This window comes from Harpia harpyja, chromosome 1 (genome assembly GCF_026419915.1).
Source record: "Harpia harpyja isolate bHarHar1 chromosome 1, bHarHar1 primary haplotype, whole genome shotgun sequence".
NCBI classification, from domain to species: domain Eukaryota; kingdom Metazoa; phylum Chordata; class Aves; order Accipitriformes; family Accipitridae; genus Harpia; species Harpia harpyja.
In genome coordinates, this window is record NC_068940.1 from 107,442,677 (window position 1) to 107,462,252 (window position 19,576).

The 19,576-nt window shown below is 44.9% G+C and overlaps 1 protein-coding gene across 1 annotated transcript in view; it reads right to left on the bottom strand.

Annotated features, from left to right (window-relative positions):
• MYL3 (myosin light chain 3) overlaps positions 1–18,444 on the bottom strand; it is a 36,444-nt gene extending 18,000 nt beyond the window's left edge. The window contains 3 exon segments of the mRNA XM_052808879.1: positions 17,810–17,949; positions 18,352–18,384; positions 18,387–18,444. Coding sequence (XP_052664839.1) covers positions 17,810–17,949; positions 18,352–18,384; positions 18,387–18,429 — 216 coding nt within the window. The 5' untranslated portion in view covers positions 18,430–18,444.
• Between the last annotated feature and the right edge of the window lie 1,132 nt (positions 18,445–19,576).

The window sequence follows — 19,576 nt, forward strand, 5'->3', positions numbered from 1 at the left end:
ACGATTTGACCAGACCTACCACCCAGGCACGGCTTCCTCTCAGGAAAGCTGCAGAGATGCGTGGGTGGCAGCTGCTGCTATTTTCCTCCCCTCTCAGCACATACCACCGTGGAGTCGTAGGGAAAGGCGAGTCATCATTTACCCGGCCACAAGGTATCATTGAAGATGGATGGAACAAACCCTGGGTTATGTTTAGACTGAAGACGGCTGGGGTTTTGTTTTCCCTCCCCTCTCCCTCAGAACGGTGTGGAGGACACAAACCCAAAGCCATCTCCTTGTAGCAAGAGCAAGGGTGGAGGTGTCCATGAGGATGGCAGAGTTACTGCCCCGGAGAACCCAGACAGGAGGGATCCAGAGGACAGGCTGTAAAAATGGGGTCAGGCTAAGGCAAGCAGCGGGCGAAGGAGTCCCAATGCACTGCAGCCACAAACAGTGACCCATATCCATGCTCTGAGGCAGCTCTGCTTCTGCTGCTCTACTGCAACGAGCATCCGAGGGAGTGAAAGCTCCCAGTGGGATCTCTGATGCTCAGGCCCGCTCCTGCCCCCAGACGCTTACACCGCCGCACACCAGCATCACCCCACACTTCACTGAGCTCCGTCAGCAGAGCATTGCCCAAAGCTGGAGGCTGCAAAACCTGTTCACAGGCTTAACGTGAATTTCTTTTCCCAGATACGGTTTTACATTCTCCGGCTCCTTGGAAGTAGACTAGGATGATTTCCCATGGCGTTTTGTTTGTTTGTTTGTTTGTTTGAAATACACTGGCACTTCAGAAGAATTGAGTTTCCCCTGGCATTGTTGGCAACCAACAAGGTTTTAAAGCAGGGACATTCCTATGAGTGCCAAGCATCCACAACACCAAGGCACACAGTGGCGTTATTTGGTACAAATCCATACGAGAGACAGAGCTGCTGACAGCTAATCTCTTTCCACTTGTCCCCTGCCCTGATGTGTGGGCTGTGCTGCATGTTCTTTGAAGACACCAGATGTCTGAATTAAATCCTTTCCATAACAAATGGGAAGTGTTATGCCAGCTTCCCTGCTGTTTTAGCAATCTCGGCTTCAGGGGGTCATCACCTGGTCATTGGTGGCATCAGCTGTAGCCCTGATACTACTGTCCTCTATGCTTAAACAATGGCATTAAGCTGGTTTTGTCCCAGAGACACCAGGAGGGATGCACGCACCCCTTGGCGCTGTTAACGTCATCCACAGCTTCCTATTTCAGGGAATTTTTTTATAAACCCATAGTATCTCAATCAAGCACATAACGCTGTGCATGATAAGTCAGACATAACTAAGTCTGAAATAAGTCCTATTAATAAAACTGTCGCTAACCAGCAGCCAAAAGGTTATCTGGGGGAAAGCATTTAGACAATGCAAGCAAGGAGCCCCTCCAGAAAAGAAACAATGTTCATCTTGTTTCATAGTACACTGAGGAATCCTAATACAAACAGCAAGGTTTTCACTTAGCCATGGCAGGGCTACTTTTGGAGAAGGAGAAGGGTTGTTGGTTTTGTTTTTTTTTTTATTGTGCTGTTGGGAGACCAATTTAGGAGGCAGAAATGCAGCAGATGGAAAGAGGCCCAGAAGACCATCGAGATCAGTATCGTTGTGTTGAGGTTACATTTGTATTTCACAAGCATGTGGTTTTTTCCACTAAGACCTTTTTAAACTTATTAATACACATTATCCGCATCATCCCCTCTCCCATTACTTTCTGCTCAGAGCAGTTACGATGTACATAAACTCCTCCACTGCCCATGGGTAAACCTTGACACGTGGTCAAGTCTCATACAACTTCATCCCTTACTGTTGTTTGATAGTTACTCCTGATCTCTCATCTCCTCTGCCTTCTGAAACTCTTTTGGTACACCTACATTTAGCTCCCAGGGTTGCCCTAAGGACTTTCCTCATTATTTCTACTCAGCTCATGGTCTGATGGGAAGGAAGGCACAGTACAACATACAGACACTCGACTAGAATATGAGCTGTGACACAGGACAGTACAAGATGCTCCACCTGGTCTTCATGGGGAACAGATAAAATATAATGATCATTTTGCAGAGTAGAAACCCAACCATAAAACTCTACTGATACTCTGTGTTTTCAGTTTTATGTTTGGTCCCCAATGTTTTCAGGAGAAAAATTATTTCAGGTTGGACTGAAATGACAGGTCATTTTGGAATGGCAGAAAATATATTGTTTGAGAGTCAGATAGAGAACTGAATTGCTGACCTCTTAAAATACCTAACTATACTGATAATGAAAGTGAAGTGAAGATAGAAATCAACCATTATTTTCAGCTGAACTGATGAAGACTTTCATTAAAAAGATACGTATTTCAAGATCAGGAAAATGGGGCAGTCTTTGTCAAGGTCGTGCAGAGGATGCCGCTACGTAAGGAAATACACAAACACGTTTTTCCCCAGCCTGCACTCTTTTCCACCAGAAGATGGTCACCTTGAATCTTTCTTTTATCTGCATTTCCTGAGAGCTGAAAAATTACATCAGTATATCACCACTGCTCCTACTATAACTTCAGCAGACTTTATGGCTTCCAGGTCCCTACTTTATTTTGGAATAAGCCTGGATGAGGTCTGCCATATTATGACTTTTGATTCACCTTGTCCTTCAAGAAGTAGATGCAAAAGCCTTGTGTGAAGGAGCAGTGTCTGGTTTGGGGTTAGGAAGCACTGGTTTGGGTCTCAGAGTCACTCCATGGGATGCTCCCAGGTGGAGACAGAGCTGGAGATGGGGAAAGCTGAGGTAGCACTAAAGGTTATGGGGTGGCGAAGGACTGTGGAGAGACACGAGATCAGCGGTGCAGCCAGACTGAGAAATAGATTTGGGGAACCCATGAGGTTCCTACCCCAAAGAAAGAAATACAACATAATCCCGAACCTCAATACCTCAGTCATAGTGTTGTGCTCTGAATCCCCGCTGAGTGAGGAACCGCAGCCTGGTAAGTCTACAGGGCACAGGTTCAGCTTTGCACTTTGCAGAAAGCTTGTCCAAGCACACGGCGACTCAAAGCAGCCTCATTTTTGGTGCTGATGCTCTGCATCTTCAGCCCGAGCCAGAGCGCTGGGCGGCAGTCCCCTGGCAGGGCTTCGCATCGCCTTGCTTCTTGCTTTCCTGTAGACATCTTCTGGGGTTTAAGGAGCAGTGCGCTTTTCAATCACTGTGCTTTTCCAACTCTGGTAGTAGGCTATAAATTGATAGCTCCCTTTCTTGGATGGGGACTGTGTTGCCACAACTTTCCGGAGTGCAAAGGGAAATTCCAGAGCTTCGACAGGAGAATGACACAGCCGCTTTGGAGAACTGAGACAGCTTCTGGCAACGGCCAGCACCAGAAATATAAAACACTTTGTAGACTGACTGTTCTCCCTGTAGCAACATGGGTTTGGATTCTCCAACCATTTATTGATGGCTGGCTTCCCACCTTCTCTGCAACTCCCCCCTTCTCCAGCCCCATCAGCAGATGTTTGTTCAGATGTTCGCAACCATGGAAGAAATTATAAAACCTAAAAAATACTCTCTGTTAGATCCTGGAGGGGAGCCTGGGGTGTAGGAGAGGTCAGACGTTGCCTGTGCTGTCTGCTTGAAGTAGACACTAGCTCATGGGTTGGGTCTTTGGTGGAGAAGAACCCCAAGGATACAGCTTGTGGACCACAATGCAACACTTCGGGGGGATTCAGGCCCTCAAACCTCCTGGTAAGTGGGTGTTAAGAAGGAAAAAGGCCCATCTCTCAATCCACATGCATGGGGGCAGGTGGACTCCACCATTACACATATAATTATGGGACAGCATTGCACTTGTGCCCCTTGCAATATGATCGTCTTAAAATGGAAGGTCTGAAACAGGACAGGGAAAATTAGTCACCAGACAATACATTTGGTGGATATGATATGTTGGAAAGTGCCCAGGAAAAATGAAACACTTTTTCATTTAAAAATAGCTAAATATTTTACTATTTAATTTGGTAAACAGCTTAAAGTAAGAAAAAATATGAGGCATTATTATTATTATTATTATTAATATTATTATTACACTTATAAATTTGACATAAAAGACTTTCCCTTTGTCTTTCATTTCCAAAATCAAATGTTTTGTCTTGCAAATACTGGCAGCTTTTTCTTATCTTTTTTTTTTTTATTTTAGATTCAAATATTTTTATATTGAAGTGGCATATTTCATGTAAAATTGACTTAAAGAATCCCACTGCCCCGCATTAGCTCACCCCCAACCCTACCAAAACAATTCTTTTGGGGCTGAACAAATCCATTTTGAGTTGCCAGAAAAGAATTTTTGTGGGTTTTTTGTGTGTTGCTGAAACCTCCTCCTGAAAATTCAAGCTGGTTTCTTTTAATATTTTAATTCCCCCACCAAGCCTAAAAACAACCACCCTTTGCCGACCTAATTTTGCTCTCAGATGACACAGTCATGCTAGTAGTGAGTGAGACCACGTGAGACATTAAGTTGGCCTAAGTGAAATGAGCTCGATGGGTCTCAGGCAAGACGCAGCAGAAGGGCAACTGTAAAGCAAAAATCTCCTGGAAACCAAGGAGTCATTTTTTGATGTGGAAGCTGAAGCTTCTGCTTGTACACAATGAGGTGCCCCGAGAAACAAAATACCTTGGCAAGGTCCATCCACCAGCAGCACCAGCCACCACAACCATCTACCACGCTTTTCTTCCTCCAAGGTCTAGTCTGACAGTGTTTTGCAGCCCAGCAACACATGCAAAAGAGCTTCAGTGTCCTGGGTAGAAAATATTAAGGTTTTCCCAGACATACCCAGACACAACCCCCTACCGTCGGGTTCACACAGCAACACGATGCAAACACCACACTCTCCCAACTCTGTCCCAAAGGTGTTGTTTTTCTCCATCATCGGCATTGCAGCCATCACCACCCCAACCCTCCCAGGGATGGGATGATGCCAACCACCAGCTCCCAGCAAATCCCGTCCATCCTCGTGCACTTGCAGCTCCGGGAAAATCAAACAGTAGCTGGACCCCTTTAAAACGTCACACTTCTTGCCCTGCAACTGTCTTGAAAAAAAAGCAGGAATAAGCTGCCAAAGAGTCACCGTGATAACATGCTGGCAACGGGGAGAGCTCTGCTTTTCTTTCATGAAGCTGGCAGGCGCAGCACACATGCTGCTCCCAAAATAATCACACTAAAACCCAGCCCCAGTTTCAAATGGGCCAAAACTTCCCCGTTGAAAATCCACGAGCACAAAGGAGTATCTGCCATACTTCGTACTCTGGGGCTTGGGGGTTTTTTTGGTTTGTTTTTTTAAATTGTTTTCTGAAGCAGGACGTTATTCATTGTGAGCAGAAAAACAGTGTGCTCTGATCTCGCTACGTAACCACAGCCGTACTGGATGTTCCTGCCCGTCCCCAGCACCGCTGGGGAGCTCAAGTCCGAAAAGCTGAGCCCCAGCTGGGAGACTGGTCAAGAGGATGGAAATTTTAAATCCTGCCCTTTTATCAAAATTTCAAATTCCAATGGAAAAAAAAAAGGAGAAACCCTTTCCCTCTCCCTGCACCACCGCGAGTTTTTCTTTTCAGTTCAGCCTGCTGGGGTCCTTTGCTTGATTTAGAGGTTTATTTATTTATGTAGAAAGAAGCCAAATCTGAAGTTTCCTATAACTGCAATTGGAGCTGACGTTTCAGAGTTTTGTTTTGGGTTGGTTTTGGTCCGCTTACAATGGTGTCAATGTCCAAAACCTGATCATATTAACAAGTGCTCTGACCCGTGACGGTTTTCTCCAGGCTTTGCAGCGGAGCCTGCAAGGTGACATGGAAAAACAAGTTTCTCCCGAGACCCACAAAGTCTGTGCATGTCCCGCAGCCTCAGTCCCCAACACTCTTTCGCACTCATTACAGCCAGCTCCTGCCATCATACACAAGGACGTTGGGGGCAGATTCAGTTGCCGTGTTTATAAAGTGCTGTCACCAAGCAGCATGCATTCAATGACGTTTCATTTTTGGACAGAGAGGTGCATTTTGCAGGGGGGAATTCTTTATGCAACCATTATATTAAAGAGAGACAACATATTTACCCCTGCCAGGCTGTGACTGTTACCTACTAGTCAGCACTAACCACAAACACTGAAAAGTTTGAGCTATTTTCCTTACCAACGTTTTATGTTTTTTCTTCTTTTTTTTTCCTTCTTTTTTTTTCTTTCTTTTCCCCCCAAGCACTCAGCAGTTATTGTCAGGCTGCTCTTAACCATAGCTGGGTTCTCAATGATGCCTTTTTTTATTTCCTTGCTCCCCGTTGCTGTTTTTTTAAGGCTGGGTGCCTTAGAAACCTGTTTGTTTTTCTAAGATTGTTCACAGCAGCAGACTTCTTGCAGGAGATTTTTCAGTCACGACTGCCCAGTGGCTGCGATGTTCCGCTGCCTCCCAGAAAACACAAACGATAGATTGTCACCGTTTCTATTCTGGGTTTTGGATGCGTAATTTTTGTTGGAGCAGAGCAGTTTTTGCATGCTGGAGGCTGGGCAGGCTCCGGCCAGGTCACGGGCTGAGGGCCACCTTCCTTCATTCCCAGCACGATCCCGACAGGACGGGCTGCATGGTTCGGCTCTCCTGCACCCATCGGAGGGCTGGCAAGGGGGCACTGGTCCCCAGGTTGGCCAGCCAGGCACCTCGCATGGGTATGGTGTGTGCTTACACATGCACGGGGCATTTGGATAAAGAGAAACTTTATAGGGGTATGCATGGGTGTAAATGTTTGCTCATCTATATATATGTGTGTATTGATTCATATATACATGTGAATATACATAAATGCACACTCACATTTCTTTCCTACATACATGTCTATGCACACATGCACATACTATATATACATACACACACACTTACTACATATATATATGTATATTATGGAATCCTAGAATGGTTTGGGTTGGAAGCCACCTTAAGGATCATCTCGTTCCAACTCCCCTGCCATGGACAGGGACAACTTCCACTAGACCAGGTTGCTCAAAGCCCCATCCAACCTGGCCTTGAACACTTCCAGGGATGGGGCATCCACAGCTTCTCTGGGCAACCTGGTCCAGTGCCTCACCACCCTCACAGAGAACAATTTCTTCCTAATATATATATTGTATGCACAACTCACATTCACAACCATACAGAGTCATTAACCCCCAAGGCAGTCAGAGAAACCAGAAGTGAGAGAGGATGGTTTATAAAAGACCTGTCTAAATCTGCACTGATCCTTTTAAATCTAGAGGCTAGCATCGTTTGGATCTAGAGCACAGATCTTTGGAAAAATAGGATGCAGGTATTCAGCTGGGATAAATCAGCATGGATGAATGTGTGATTGGCAGGGGCTGTGATAATTGACCCACTGCTGGGAATTAGTCTGTGACGTGGACAGCATTCACGAGCAAAAGCCGCTAAAGCTGTCCTGATCCCTGTTATTAGTGTCAGTAACACCCAGTTCCCTGGCTATGGCTGGGATTCTGGGAAGCAGCTATCTCGTCTAAGAGAGCTGGGCTGCAAGCCGACTGCATACTCTGAGCATAGCGTGATGATTTCAGTTTAAATTTAGGTGAGTCCCGCTCTGCCTGTCTGCTTTTTTGGGATTCAGATTGCAGATAGGACAGGGAAGGGAACAATGCCATGTAAGATGTGTGCAGACAATGAGACATGAAATTAAACTCAAGAAGGAAATTTGCTTAGGAGAGAAAAAAAACAATATTCTGGGGATTACATTGGCATTGCCCCTCTACTAACATTATATCCATTTCCTTTCCCATATTTCTTTCCAATTCTTTACACTGGCCAGCATATGATAATTTTGTACATATATATATGAAATATTGTTAGGAAATATGCTTTGATGTTGATTTGTTGTTGCTGGTTTTAATAATACCTGGGCTTTAACCAACCCTTTTGTCACTTGGGAACCTTACAACAAAGTCTAAGCAAACAGGTCAGTCCCTGGGCTGGGGGAGGAAAGAAAGTGGAGGTGGAGAAGCTCACTACTAGTCTAACATCAGAAAGCTCTATACTGTGAGGCTGTTCAGAGCCACTACAGCTGTAGGAGAGGCTGGGATGATTTTAGACTCAAAGTCCCAGAGCCTGTGCAGCGACGTGGGCAGGTCTCATCGGCTGGAGCGATGTGCATAGAGAGGCAGCAGGAGCTCTTCCCATGCTCCTCGTCTTGGTGCAAAGCGAATTGGTTACCCCGCTTTTGGCCAGTCCAGAGCAGGTAGCCACTGCACGCCTCTGCCTGAAAATCACTGTAGATACACTCTGCCTTTTCCTGCTGCCAAGGGGAACTGGTCCGTAGCACTTTTAGGTATTTATATCAGCCCTACTCTTCTAAAACACCAAAACCCTTCATGAAAGCCCCTCTCAGAGCTATAATTATCACTGTCTCCAGTTTGCTTCTGCAGCACGTAAGTGCAGAGATAGGTCTTTACCCAAGGCGACTGCTCCCAAGGTCACCGTTGGGGCTTGCACAGCGAAGCCGAAGGGCTCTTTCACTTGAGAATGCATTTCATATGGAGATGCATTGCCCTTGGCCAGCACGGCAAGGACTTGGTGACAGTTTGGTAACCAGCCTGCCCCTGGGAAGGGATGGGGCGCAGGACCAGGAGGGAAGGCAGCACATCATCGTCTGGCTCTGAGTCATGTCCCCATCAGCTCACAACCTATGTGGCTCTACTCCACACCCACTAATGCCTTTTTCCATCCTGTCAGCACAGACACCGGGGAAAAGTACACCCAGTCACCTCCGCCTGAACACTAACCTCTTTGCAAAAGTTAGGGGAAACCCAGAAAAGTTTCTCTTTCTATTAAGAGCCACTGTTCTTCTCCGCCCCCATCCCTCCTATAGCTACTCTCAACATTTTTTCCCCTTCTCCAAGTGAAGATTTGACTGGTTTACGAGAGGAATAAAGACTCTGTCTCTACAGTCCAGCTTTCCAGCAACCTGGGAAAAGTTAGCACTTTGGCCAGGGCCTTCTGCATGCTCTGAGCTGTGCATTTAATTTAAATTTAATAGTTATTGCACGTTACACAAATGGCGATTAAAACCATATTGATTGAGGTTTAGCAGCTATGTGAGAAATGCAGACCTTATTACAGAGCTGCTCCGTATCCAGAGTGTGCTTTTAATAACTCCCTGCTCATCAAGGGGCAGATTGGAGAGAGAAAAAGGAAAAGGCGAGGCTGGGAGGCACCGGCTGAAGGGATGACGGTAAGGCTGCAGGTTGGGCAGCTCTCACTCGCTTCCCACCTTGGGCACACACACCCATAGCACGAGATCTCCGCACAGATATGTTGATTACTTCCCCATCTATAAATCAAAGAAAACCTACCTTACACGCAACTACAGACGTGCAAACAAGCCTACAGAGGCTACATCCACACCACGTGCTGGAGAAGCAGACAAACATGTCGGCTGAGATCTCAGAAGATCATGGCAGCATGTATTGCCGTAAGGGCTTTCTAGGTCAGGACCTGCTGCAGAGCCACTTGAAAACCCCAGAAACTGTCAAAACAGGACTTATTTGTTATTCTTTCATCCCCCCCTTTTCAAAAAGCTGCAAAGCTCGTTTGGTGGCAAAGCAGAAATAAACAACCTCTTGTGTCCTAGTTTGTCTGAGATAACATCTGAAAAGAGAAAATGAACCGGGAAAATAATAACGGCATTGAAATCATCCTGCTGAGAGCAGTGCAAACGCTTTCAAACCAACTCTCCGCTTTTGCATAATTCTTTGCTTTGCACGATTCTTTGCTTTGCACAATTTGCACAATTTCTATGCTTTGCGCAGAAGTGAAAGCAGGCTGGGAAATACTGCAGAGACAAGGGGTGTATAAATATCAGGGGAGACAGAAAAAGATGTGAAACATGCAGGTGTAGAAGAGGAAATGTAGAGGGAGATGAAAAAATCCCCTAGACATGCTTGCAGAAAATCTTACTTTCAATGATTTCAAATGAGTCAGTAAAGCTGGGCTACCCTTGGGCAAGGTTTACCCAATGCCACAGCCTTGTCTTCTGTATTAGGGAAATAAAGTCAATGGTGTTTAAGACCCTCTACAGAAACCATCTCCTTTCCATAAATGACTAAGGAAAGCCACGTTCAGAAAATCACGCTGCATTCCTGCCTCTCAGCAATCCAGATACAGACTCAGAAAGCCACACATTTTACTTTCAAGGCCTGAGGATTCAGTAATGCTGCAACTCTGAGTTATTTCAAATAAAGAACATATGAAACTTGACAGGTTTTCCTCTCTACATCCCTCAGACCAAGCTGAGCTGTTTACAGGTTTGGTTTTGCACATCCCTGTGCCACAGACATCAGACATTGCAGAAAAGTTATTTTTTGGCAGCTGCATAACAGAGACTTGGAAGAGGAAACTGCCCAGAAAAATTATTTTTTTTTTAAAAATCATCCTACTTCGTATTTTAGGGTGCCACTGAGCAATTTCCAAATTTTCAGGGGAAAAGTCATTTTGATTAAGAATGAAAACAGGTTTGGGTTTTGTGTTTTACTTGATGACAGTTTTAGTTGGAAATGAGGCAGAAAAATTGTTCCAGATAGGTCAAAATGTTCTCTTTTGCCCAAATTGAAGTAATTTCAACCATTAAAAATTTCTGGGTATTTTTTTATATAAGAAGGAAAGAACCCTCCAAAATTAATAGCTGCTTCAGATCAAAAAGAATCTAAACAGGGAATTAACTAAAAAAATCTGAAACTGGTAATTTTCTTTATCCTTTTCAGATTTCTTTGGAAAACCCTTTGCAAAATCTGTGTGTATTTGCAAAACATTCTGGTACCACCAAACTGCACTTTTCAAGTCTCCCCGAAAAGTATTTTTACGAGAAACGTCACCCAGCTCTGCGAACAAGAGCGATATACAAAGATAGCCAGACTTTCGTTGGCCCAGAAAATTCATCTGGAAAGCTCCTTCAATTTCCAGTGCTGTTCGGTTTTGGCCCTAAGAATGAGTGGAATATACCACAAAGAAACCCTTTTGCTGTGTTTTAATGCATGTTTGCTCAACATCTTACTCTTTCTTCGTCGCTCTGCATCCTGGCCTGTATCTCTTGGGGATTATCTCTTTTGGGGATGCTACAGCCCCGGGGACTTGAGTCATCCCACCCCTCTTCTGATGAAACATTTCACTGGGACAAGGCTACAGGTTGTTTCCTAACGCTGAAATCCCTTTACACTTTCAGGCAGTGATTCATTTCTGTCAAGCAAGCTGCCAAATTTATGTCAGCCTGGGTCCATCTGCTCTGAAGGAAGGGACAGGAGGGACAAAGGTGCTCTCTCTGCTATTAAAAGCTTCCCCGCAATGGCCAGCCTGGCTGGGAATGCCCTGTGCTTCCAGAGTGACATGGAGTGTGATAAATAAAGGAAAGAATAAAAGAGCAGAGCTGCCTTTAGAATGGCATGTTAATTACGCTTATCTCTGCTACCCAGAGAGTGTGAGACCGGGTATGAAAAAGCACCATTTATAAAGGGAAAGAGCTATGCTGCGAACTTGAGCTGTCATGAATTTGGAGGGGGATCCCTCCAGAAGGATGATCCTTTTCCAGCTCCCACTTAAAGCAATTGCTGCCCACCATGACCTGAAATCCTCAGGTCAGGGTTTTTCCGAGGAAGGACCACAGGCTACTGAATTTGGATTCGCCCCGGCTTCGTGGGGTTGATGGATTGGGAGGATGCAGGATTTTCTTTCAGACGTGGTAGAGGTTGCTCAGGTTCAGGATCCTGCAGATCTGTTCTCCTCCATGGTCAGCCCAGAGCCAGGATTTTGGAGTAGGTCCATCATTTCTTTTAGAGTAGGTCCTCGGGCAGAACTGCTAACACTCAGCAGCCAATGTCTGTACTGTGAAAAAGTCCCCAGACTGGTAGAAATCCAAATCTATACAGCACCATACAAACCAGATAGTTTTACTGGTTTGCATCCAGGCACAGCCCAGCTCTGGCAGTGCTCTACTGGTAAGCACCAAGTACTTGCAGTTCTCGTTAGCTGGGGCACAAAAATGAGCTACCAGGGGTCTTCGCTGCATCCAGGTCGTGGCTCCAGTGTGCCTATACTTCAGTGGTCCCTCTTCTCTACCACTGCTTTATTCGATCTACCTTAGGTGCTCATCTTTGGGTGAAATGAATGAACTTCTGAAAGTGCCTGTTTCTCTTTAGCAGCTGTACTGGGAGCCTGAAGAGACTAGCTCAGGCTTGAGTATCTAACTTGTAGATGCCTGAAATACCGCACGTGAATCCCGCTTTTTTTCTTCCTTTCTTTCTTTCTTTGTCATTGGGCCCAAAATGCTTTTCCCTAACCAAAATCTTTGGGCTCAGCAGAGCTCATGTGAGTCAAAATCTGCACATGGGATGTCAGATTAGGTGATTAAACAGCCTTAAGCTCTGTAAAACAAGTACTCACCACGCTCAGTGACATGAAATGCTAATAGGTCATGCAGGAGCCTTTGGCCTTCTTCACTCATCCTCATCTTTCCATTTGGTGTAGGCTGAGCAGGGCAGAGGACTCCGGTTATCTGGGGTTTGAGAGGAATTTCTCCCCTTTTATTCTTTTCTGGTTCTTCTCCTGTGCCCACCACAAGGGTATCAGGGCACTTTGGTACATTATCTTGTGCAAGAGGGAAGTGGGTCACATGTTAATTAGTTGTGGAAACTTTTTAATAATGCAATCCAAACCTCCAGTCACCCTCTGCACTTATTTGGATTGTCTACTAAGACCACGTGCTTGAGACAGTAGCTTGAACTTGTGCAGCCAAAGGTTTCAGGGTGGAGCTCCTTTTCTTTACTATAACCAGCTGAGATAGACAACTTATGTAAACTAAATGCCTAGGTTCCCTCCATAGAAGCCAGACTGGACTTCTTCCACTTTCAATTTTATTCATCCCATCCTAAGAAAGATATCTGATATTTAAAATAGGTGGCATCTGAAATCTTCCTCTGGAGTTACAGGACTTTGTACCATTATTATGCTGAAAAGGGAGTTGTCTCTATGCATCTGAAGATATTTTGCCAGATCTATGCAATTTTTGAGCACATACCTAAGAGGCATTCGCTGCTCGCTAAATTAAAAATAAATCACAGTAAGCTTACAAAAGTTCTCACACCTTGCCAGAGCACTGGTCCATAGCAAGAATGGTGAGTCAGAGGCCAATCCCGCAAAACTCAAAAGGAAACATTTCCTACTGACTCCCACAAGCTTGCAATGGTGTCTCCTGACTTTGCTAAACTTTCAGTCTTTTTGCCTGGGGCCTCCTCAAGGCTCACTACTCAAATTTCTCTGTGTTTGAAAGGCTCAGGAAAAAACCACTGAGAGAGAAGGAGGCCCAGCATGGGCTTGGTTTAGCCTGGCAGGTGTCTGCCCACTTCAGAAACCTTCAAATATGTGAGCACAGGAGGGAAATTGCTCTCTAAAAGTATTTCTACTGAGATGCACTGTAGGCCAATAATAATAATGGTGATGACAATGGAAATGTGTAGCACCTGGAAGGAAGGAAACCAAGGGAAAAAATAGGTTGGAGAGAGAAAGATGAGAGGGTGTTGGGAGGTTGAACGCCTATGGTGGCCACCTTCAGCTCTCTTGATGCCTGAAGACTTGGCCAAACTGTCAACGAGATGTAACATCCTGACAGGTTTCAAAGTGGGCAAAGACCTGCATTCCCCCCCCACCTCTTACTAAAACATAACATGATTTCTTCTTCCAAGCTGGATATGGTATGTGTACGCTGCATGGGATATCCAGACAGGCTTTTTCTGAATCAGACAAGCCCTTAGTTGTCTGGATGTCTTTAGTATGTCCCAGGTCATCACCTATCTACTCAGGGGCTCAAAGAAATGGTCCCCACACTGAGTACTGTGCTGCCCTGTGTGGGTGGCTCAGGGACAGCTCTGTACCACCTTCTACCTGATGCACTGTTGACATAGCTGTGTTCTTCTGGTGCAAAGCAGAGGGGAGACAGAGTGGTGAATGGCTTTGAAGAAACCTGCTCCTGTTGTCTCTGCACCAGAGGGAAGGGGTTCTTCAATACGCTGAGATTCGACTCATGCCCGCGCTGGGATGTCCTAACCTTGGCCCAGCAAATGGCTTCTTCTGGCAAGAAAAAAACCCTCTTTCCTAAGCAAACCCTGTCGTATGATGCTTTCCATGGGTCTGGGTTGCAAAGGACCTTACACTCCTGCCACCAGCCAGCTACAGGTTACCTGCTGCTGAGCCTCCCACGACAGAGGAGATGTGGGCCCGTGAGCTCATCCCCCGTTTCCCTCACACATCCAAATAAAATACTTGATTTGCACACTCAAAATCTCTCTCAAGTGGGCCAACACCTCAGATTCCTTATTCACAAAGAAGCCTTTTTGCCTACAAAACCCTTCACCCCTACAGCCCCCCCCCTTTCTTACAGAAGTCAGGGATATAGCTAAATTCCTCTTTCTGAATAAAAGGTACATTCAAAAGCCGTCACGCAGCTACAAAACTTCAAGAAGTCAGGGCACACACCCCACGGCTACTGATTGCACACAGAAACTCCTCAAAACCGTGACTACGAAACCCCTGTGTCACACACGTAGGCACAAAGGTGTCACATGCTGCTTCACCCTCTCTTGTACACACATTCATTACTCCCATAAACTGAATTTCTTTAATACAGCCACATGTTTAATAGAGCATTTTTTTCTCTCATGCACACTAAGGCAACACATTTACCCAACAAACAAAATCCTTTTTACCCACAAAGCGTCTTCTGCTTTTTCATTCCCCCTTCTAAGCACTTCTCACAGGTATGTCCACTATCAACTCATATACATTTCCCCCACATCCAAGCTCACTCTGAAATAATCATTTCAGTCACTTCAGCCCAGAATAAATTCTCCAGCAAGGCACCAAAAACTACTGTGACGATCCCACTTAGCAGGGCATTTATTTGTTGTCAAAATGGGATTTTTTCCCCCACGAAAATCAACCCATCTCCCCCAAGAGACGTTTGCTTCCCTCCCCGCGGACAGCAGCCACCCCACGCTCTGCTCAGCCCTGCTTCACGCCGCGGCAGATGTTCGCCCGCGTACCCCTGCACATCTGCCCAGCTGCAACCCTGCCACCGCACTGCGGCACGCTCGGAACTCTGGAACTGAGCAGACAGACAAGTCCGGCAGGATCTCATCTTTACCGGCACGATGCCTGCTTTATTTCCCTTGTGGCTGAATCCCATCCCGGATGCTCTTACATGTTTTCTCGCAGAAAAAGGGAAGAAGTTTTTATTTTTTAGGATCCCTGCAGATGTTCAGAAGCCTGCAGGGCTTTCAGGGAGAACAGGTTTCACATGGCTTCAGGATCACAGTACTCCACAAAAATAAACGGTGACTGTTTTTCCCCAGGCACCTGTATTACTGCATGCTGCTACAATAAGCATATCAAGTGACGACAAGGGAAGGTGTGGTTATTAAAGATAACTCTATATGGTAAGCTGTGTCCCATCCAGGTCCTCACATAACGCCAGCTGTCTCTGCGTGGCCTTTTTGTACCCAGGACTCACTGGACTCTAAGCACGCGTCATCTCAGCTAACTTTAGCTGCTGAAATGTTGGCACCCAAATACCTGTCTCGTCTCCCTTTATCAACAGATCAGCATCTCCCAAGGGTGATTCAATCCATCCTGATATAGGTGTTTTGCACCGCTGCAAGGGATAAACCTCTAGAGAGTTTCTTTCTGCTGATTATAGACGATCTGTTTAAGATCAATGATCAACTTGCCAATGGTTAAAGCTAGATGAGCCAGTCCCACTTTCTGTGTCCATAACAATAAAAGACAAATCCTGTTTTGCATCAGCCTTACTATTTTTCAGGAGAGCAGAATAAATTTCTGGCAAAATGTGCCCCCCTGCTAAAAGACAGCATTCAGGTGGAAATGAATTAGATATATGGAAAAGACAGTCTTCTTGCTATCAGATCTCTTCAGGACAATCTGTTCCCCAAAGTAAAGAGGTTCAGGGGCCATTCCAGAGAAACATTTTCTTAAAAAAACCCCCTCGTGGACTCAGCCAAACTCTTACAGAAAAACAAAGAAAAAAAAAAAGCCAAACTCTTTTCTATGAGTTGCAAACAACATTCAATCACACCCAATCTACTTTGAAAATTTCTAAGTATTGGATCAAATCCTATGGGAATGTATATATGAGTAACATTAAAACTTCAGAATAACTGCATTTACTTAAGGGGATGTATCTCACGTTTAGGCCACTGTAACTGAGATCCCAATAGAGACCCAATACAGACTGAGACCATGAAGCAGCAAGAGAAAGAAAATGGGATTCTGGCGTGCAAAATAAGGCTCTTTTAAACCATTATCATGACAGCAGACTATAACAGTCAGGAAAATTGAAACAAGAAGTACTTTTCTCTACCACAGAAATATTTTAGTTCTGAGACTTTCGAGTGTCTAAAAAAAAAGTTAAAAAATTCCAAACACAAAATTGCGCAATAAGGTCTGAGAATAAATATTGATAATTGGAGATATTCCCATCAAAAGATGCATTTTGATCATTTTTAACATTTTGTTTTGATACAAGGTTGTTTTCCTCACCTTTTTTAACTACAGATTATCTGCTGCATGAAAACAAGAAACAGTTTCATCCTGGAATGCAGAAATGGAATGTTTGGAGAATTTCAAAACTCATTAAAGCATTTTTTTTGAATGTTGTACAATGATCTAGGGACGTATTCTGATCTACACCAGATGGCTTGAGCTCCACCAGAGTTAGCTTTATGAAGCAGGAAGCAGTATATTTGCCAGACCCAGCCCCTGTGCACAAATAGTTTCAATTTTGACAAAAGCATTTTTGATGAAAAACATTTAATTGAAAAATTCCCAGGAAAACTTCTCTAGAGGATATCATCTCCCTTTGCTATGAGTTTTGGATAAAAAAATCCCCACCAGACCCAAACCATGCATCTACCAATGCTTTCCCTACTCCAATTTTCTGTATAGTAGATAATGGAATAGTCTCTGCGAAGATGAAGAGATGTTATCATGGGAGTACTGGATTTACTTATTTTTTAGGAACTCAATACATATTTTTTAGCACTTTAAAAAACATGATAAGAGTCCATAATTGCAAGTTGTGCTGGAGGGAAAAATAAGAATTTGCATGAATAAGAGTGCAGAGTGAGTAAGTTTAAAAGAAAAATGCAGAAATGAATTGATTTCAAGTCCTATTTGGATGAAAATGTATTTGATGATCCTGAAATTGTGTTGGCTACAAAGATGCCTGTCTATTTTTTAAGTGTTACCAGTTTGGGGGTTGGGTTTTTTTTTTAATTACAACTCATCTAGCTACTGGACTTAGCTGCCCTTCATACCACAATGTCATAGTATCCCAGCTGAATATTACCGCAATGTCACGGTATCCCGGCTGAAGCTATCTGTGCCCTTGAAGAGAAGTTATTGCAATTGCCCCCTCCTCCTTTTACAGTGCAGGAATGTTAAGTACAGAGATGTTAGCAGAGAGCTGGATCCCACCACGTACCGCTTGCCCAAGGTCACACTGGAAGTTCTTCTCAGAGCATGGCACTAACTCTGGTGTCATTACTTTAAAAACTAGCCCCAAACCAAATTCCTTGTAATTTGACTTCTTCTTACTCTGCCTGTGGCAATTGCCTTCGCTGCTCACTTTCTGCTCAAAACCAAGAGCTACTTTTGGAGAACGTCATCTCGCAGCATTGAATACGCCACCACGAGACCCAAGCCCCACCAGACCCAAATTGCTTCTTCCAATGCCAGGTTAAAAGATACGTACTTTGATAGAAGCTGGGTTAAATTCAACTTCTTTTTTGGGTTCTGGTTCTGCTGGTTTAGGCGCTGGTTTGGGTTCTTCCTTCTTAGGTTCGGCCTTCTTAGGTTCAGGCTTCTTTGGAGGCATGTTGGTTTGCTGGTGGGCTGCTTTAGAAAGGGAGAGAAGGAGACAGACAGACAGACAGGGAAGGGGTGGCTGCTGCAGGATAAATCACCAGCGCACACAGGTCTTTATCCCTGTCCAGTCTCTTGAAGTCACACGTTGTGTCACTCTCAGACCTGTCACATGTCAGAGCTTACAATAGGGCCACTGCTATAAAAGGACAAGACATTTACCCGGCTATTTTAGAGCCATCGGATACGGCATTGTTACGAATTAGCACTTAAATGGAAAGAGAGTTTGGGGGTTTTAGGTGTGGGGCTGGCGCTGGGTCAAACATTTTTGGTGTGCGTGTGCATTCGTGTACGTGTACCAGGGGGAGGGTGGGTTACGACCCAGGTCCCATCGATGGGTTTTCTCCTCCCCAGGGCCATGCTGGCACTTACCTTCCCAGCTCACTTGCTGCAGAGGGTCTCTCTTTCAGGCTGGACCGCACCGCTGGCCTTTGTTGTGCTGCAGTTCATTAAAAGGCAAGCACGGATTTATATTTAGACACGAGGATGGAGCTGTACGGGAGGTTGACCATCAACGTGTCAGCTGGCGCAGGGGAGAATTCACGCCTCGGATCACACACTGGTCTTCTCCTGGGAAGGTGCAAAGGACCAGTATTGCTTATAGCAGAATGCATCTAACGAGCAGGGGAAAAAAAAAAACCAAACCCAAACCACACACACACACAGATTCTGCGATAGCACTAGGTGTCTGTAAGTACATCCTCATGGCTGAGATTTTCCAGACCATTTTAGGGACCTGAATGCCAGATTCGTATTAAAATAACTAAGATAAGGGTAGCCATTTGAAGCTTTTCTAATCCCAGCCTTACTTTGATTTAAATAAGCACCCTTCAAAGCAAAACAGAGTTAACAATTTTCAGATCTACATTTGGTTATGTCATTTTGCTAAATCAGGAGGCCACTCTCTGAGACACGGTCGCTTCCACATTCCCTAGATTTTTTCTTTATTTTTCCAAAAAAATCATCCCCTGTAACAAGACAACCACCCACCAAACCACAATATATTTGAAAAGGGGATCTATGTTGGCATTTCAAATAAATATCAGTTGAATCATAAATCTCTTTGGTTTACTCACTACATCATCCTGATAAGCTACTGTTCAAACCCCTTTCCGACCTGCTTTTCCCGACATCGCTGTCAGGCTGACCCCCCCCAGTGCCTGCCTCTCTGCGCTCCTCGGTTCCCTGGGTGGCTTTCTGGAAGTGCATTTGTGCTTTATCCTGCCCAGCTGCTCCCAAATCACGGCACATCCATTACTGGCAGTGCACAAGCAGCTTTGAAGCGCAACATGAATACTACACAGAAAGCTGGCCACCCCCATTAAGCTGCTGTCTCCACCATGGCTTCAGCAAGTGAAAACAGTTGGGGATCCTGGAGAGGCTGGAGGGGGAACGGAGAAGGGCTGAGCTTTGTGTCTATACACCACACCGTGCAGTTCCAGGTCCTACCTGAATGAGAGCCTGCTTTCTGATTCCAGGTTTGAGGCAATGCCACGGTAGTTATTGTAGTAACAAATACACCACTGCAATAGCGCGATTATCACAGTAATGGTAATTTGTGCTTTTTGGATAATGGGAAGCAAATCTCATTCGTCTC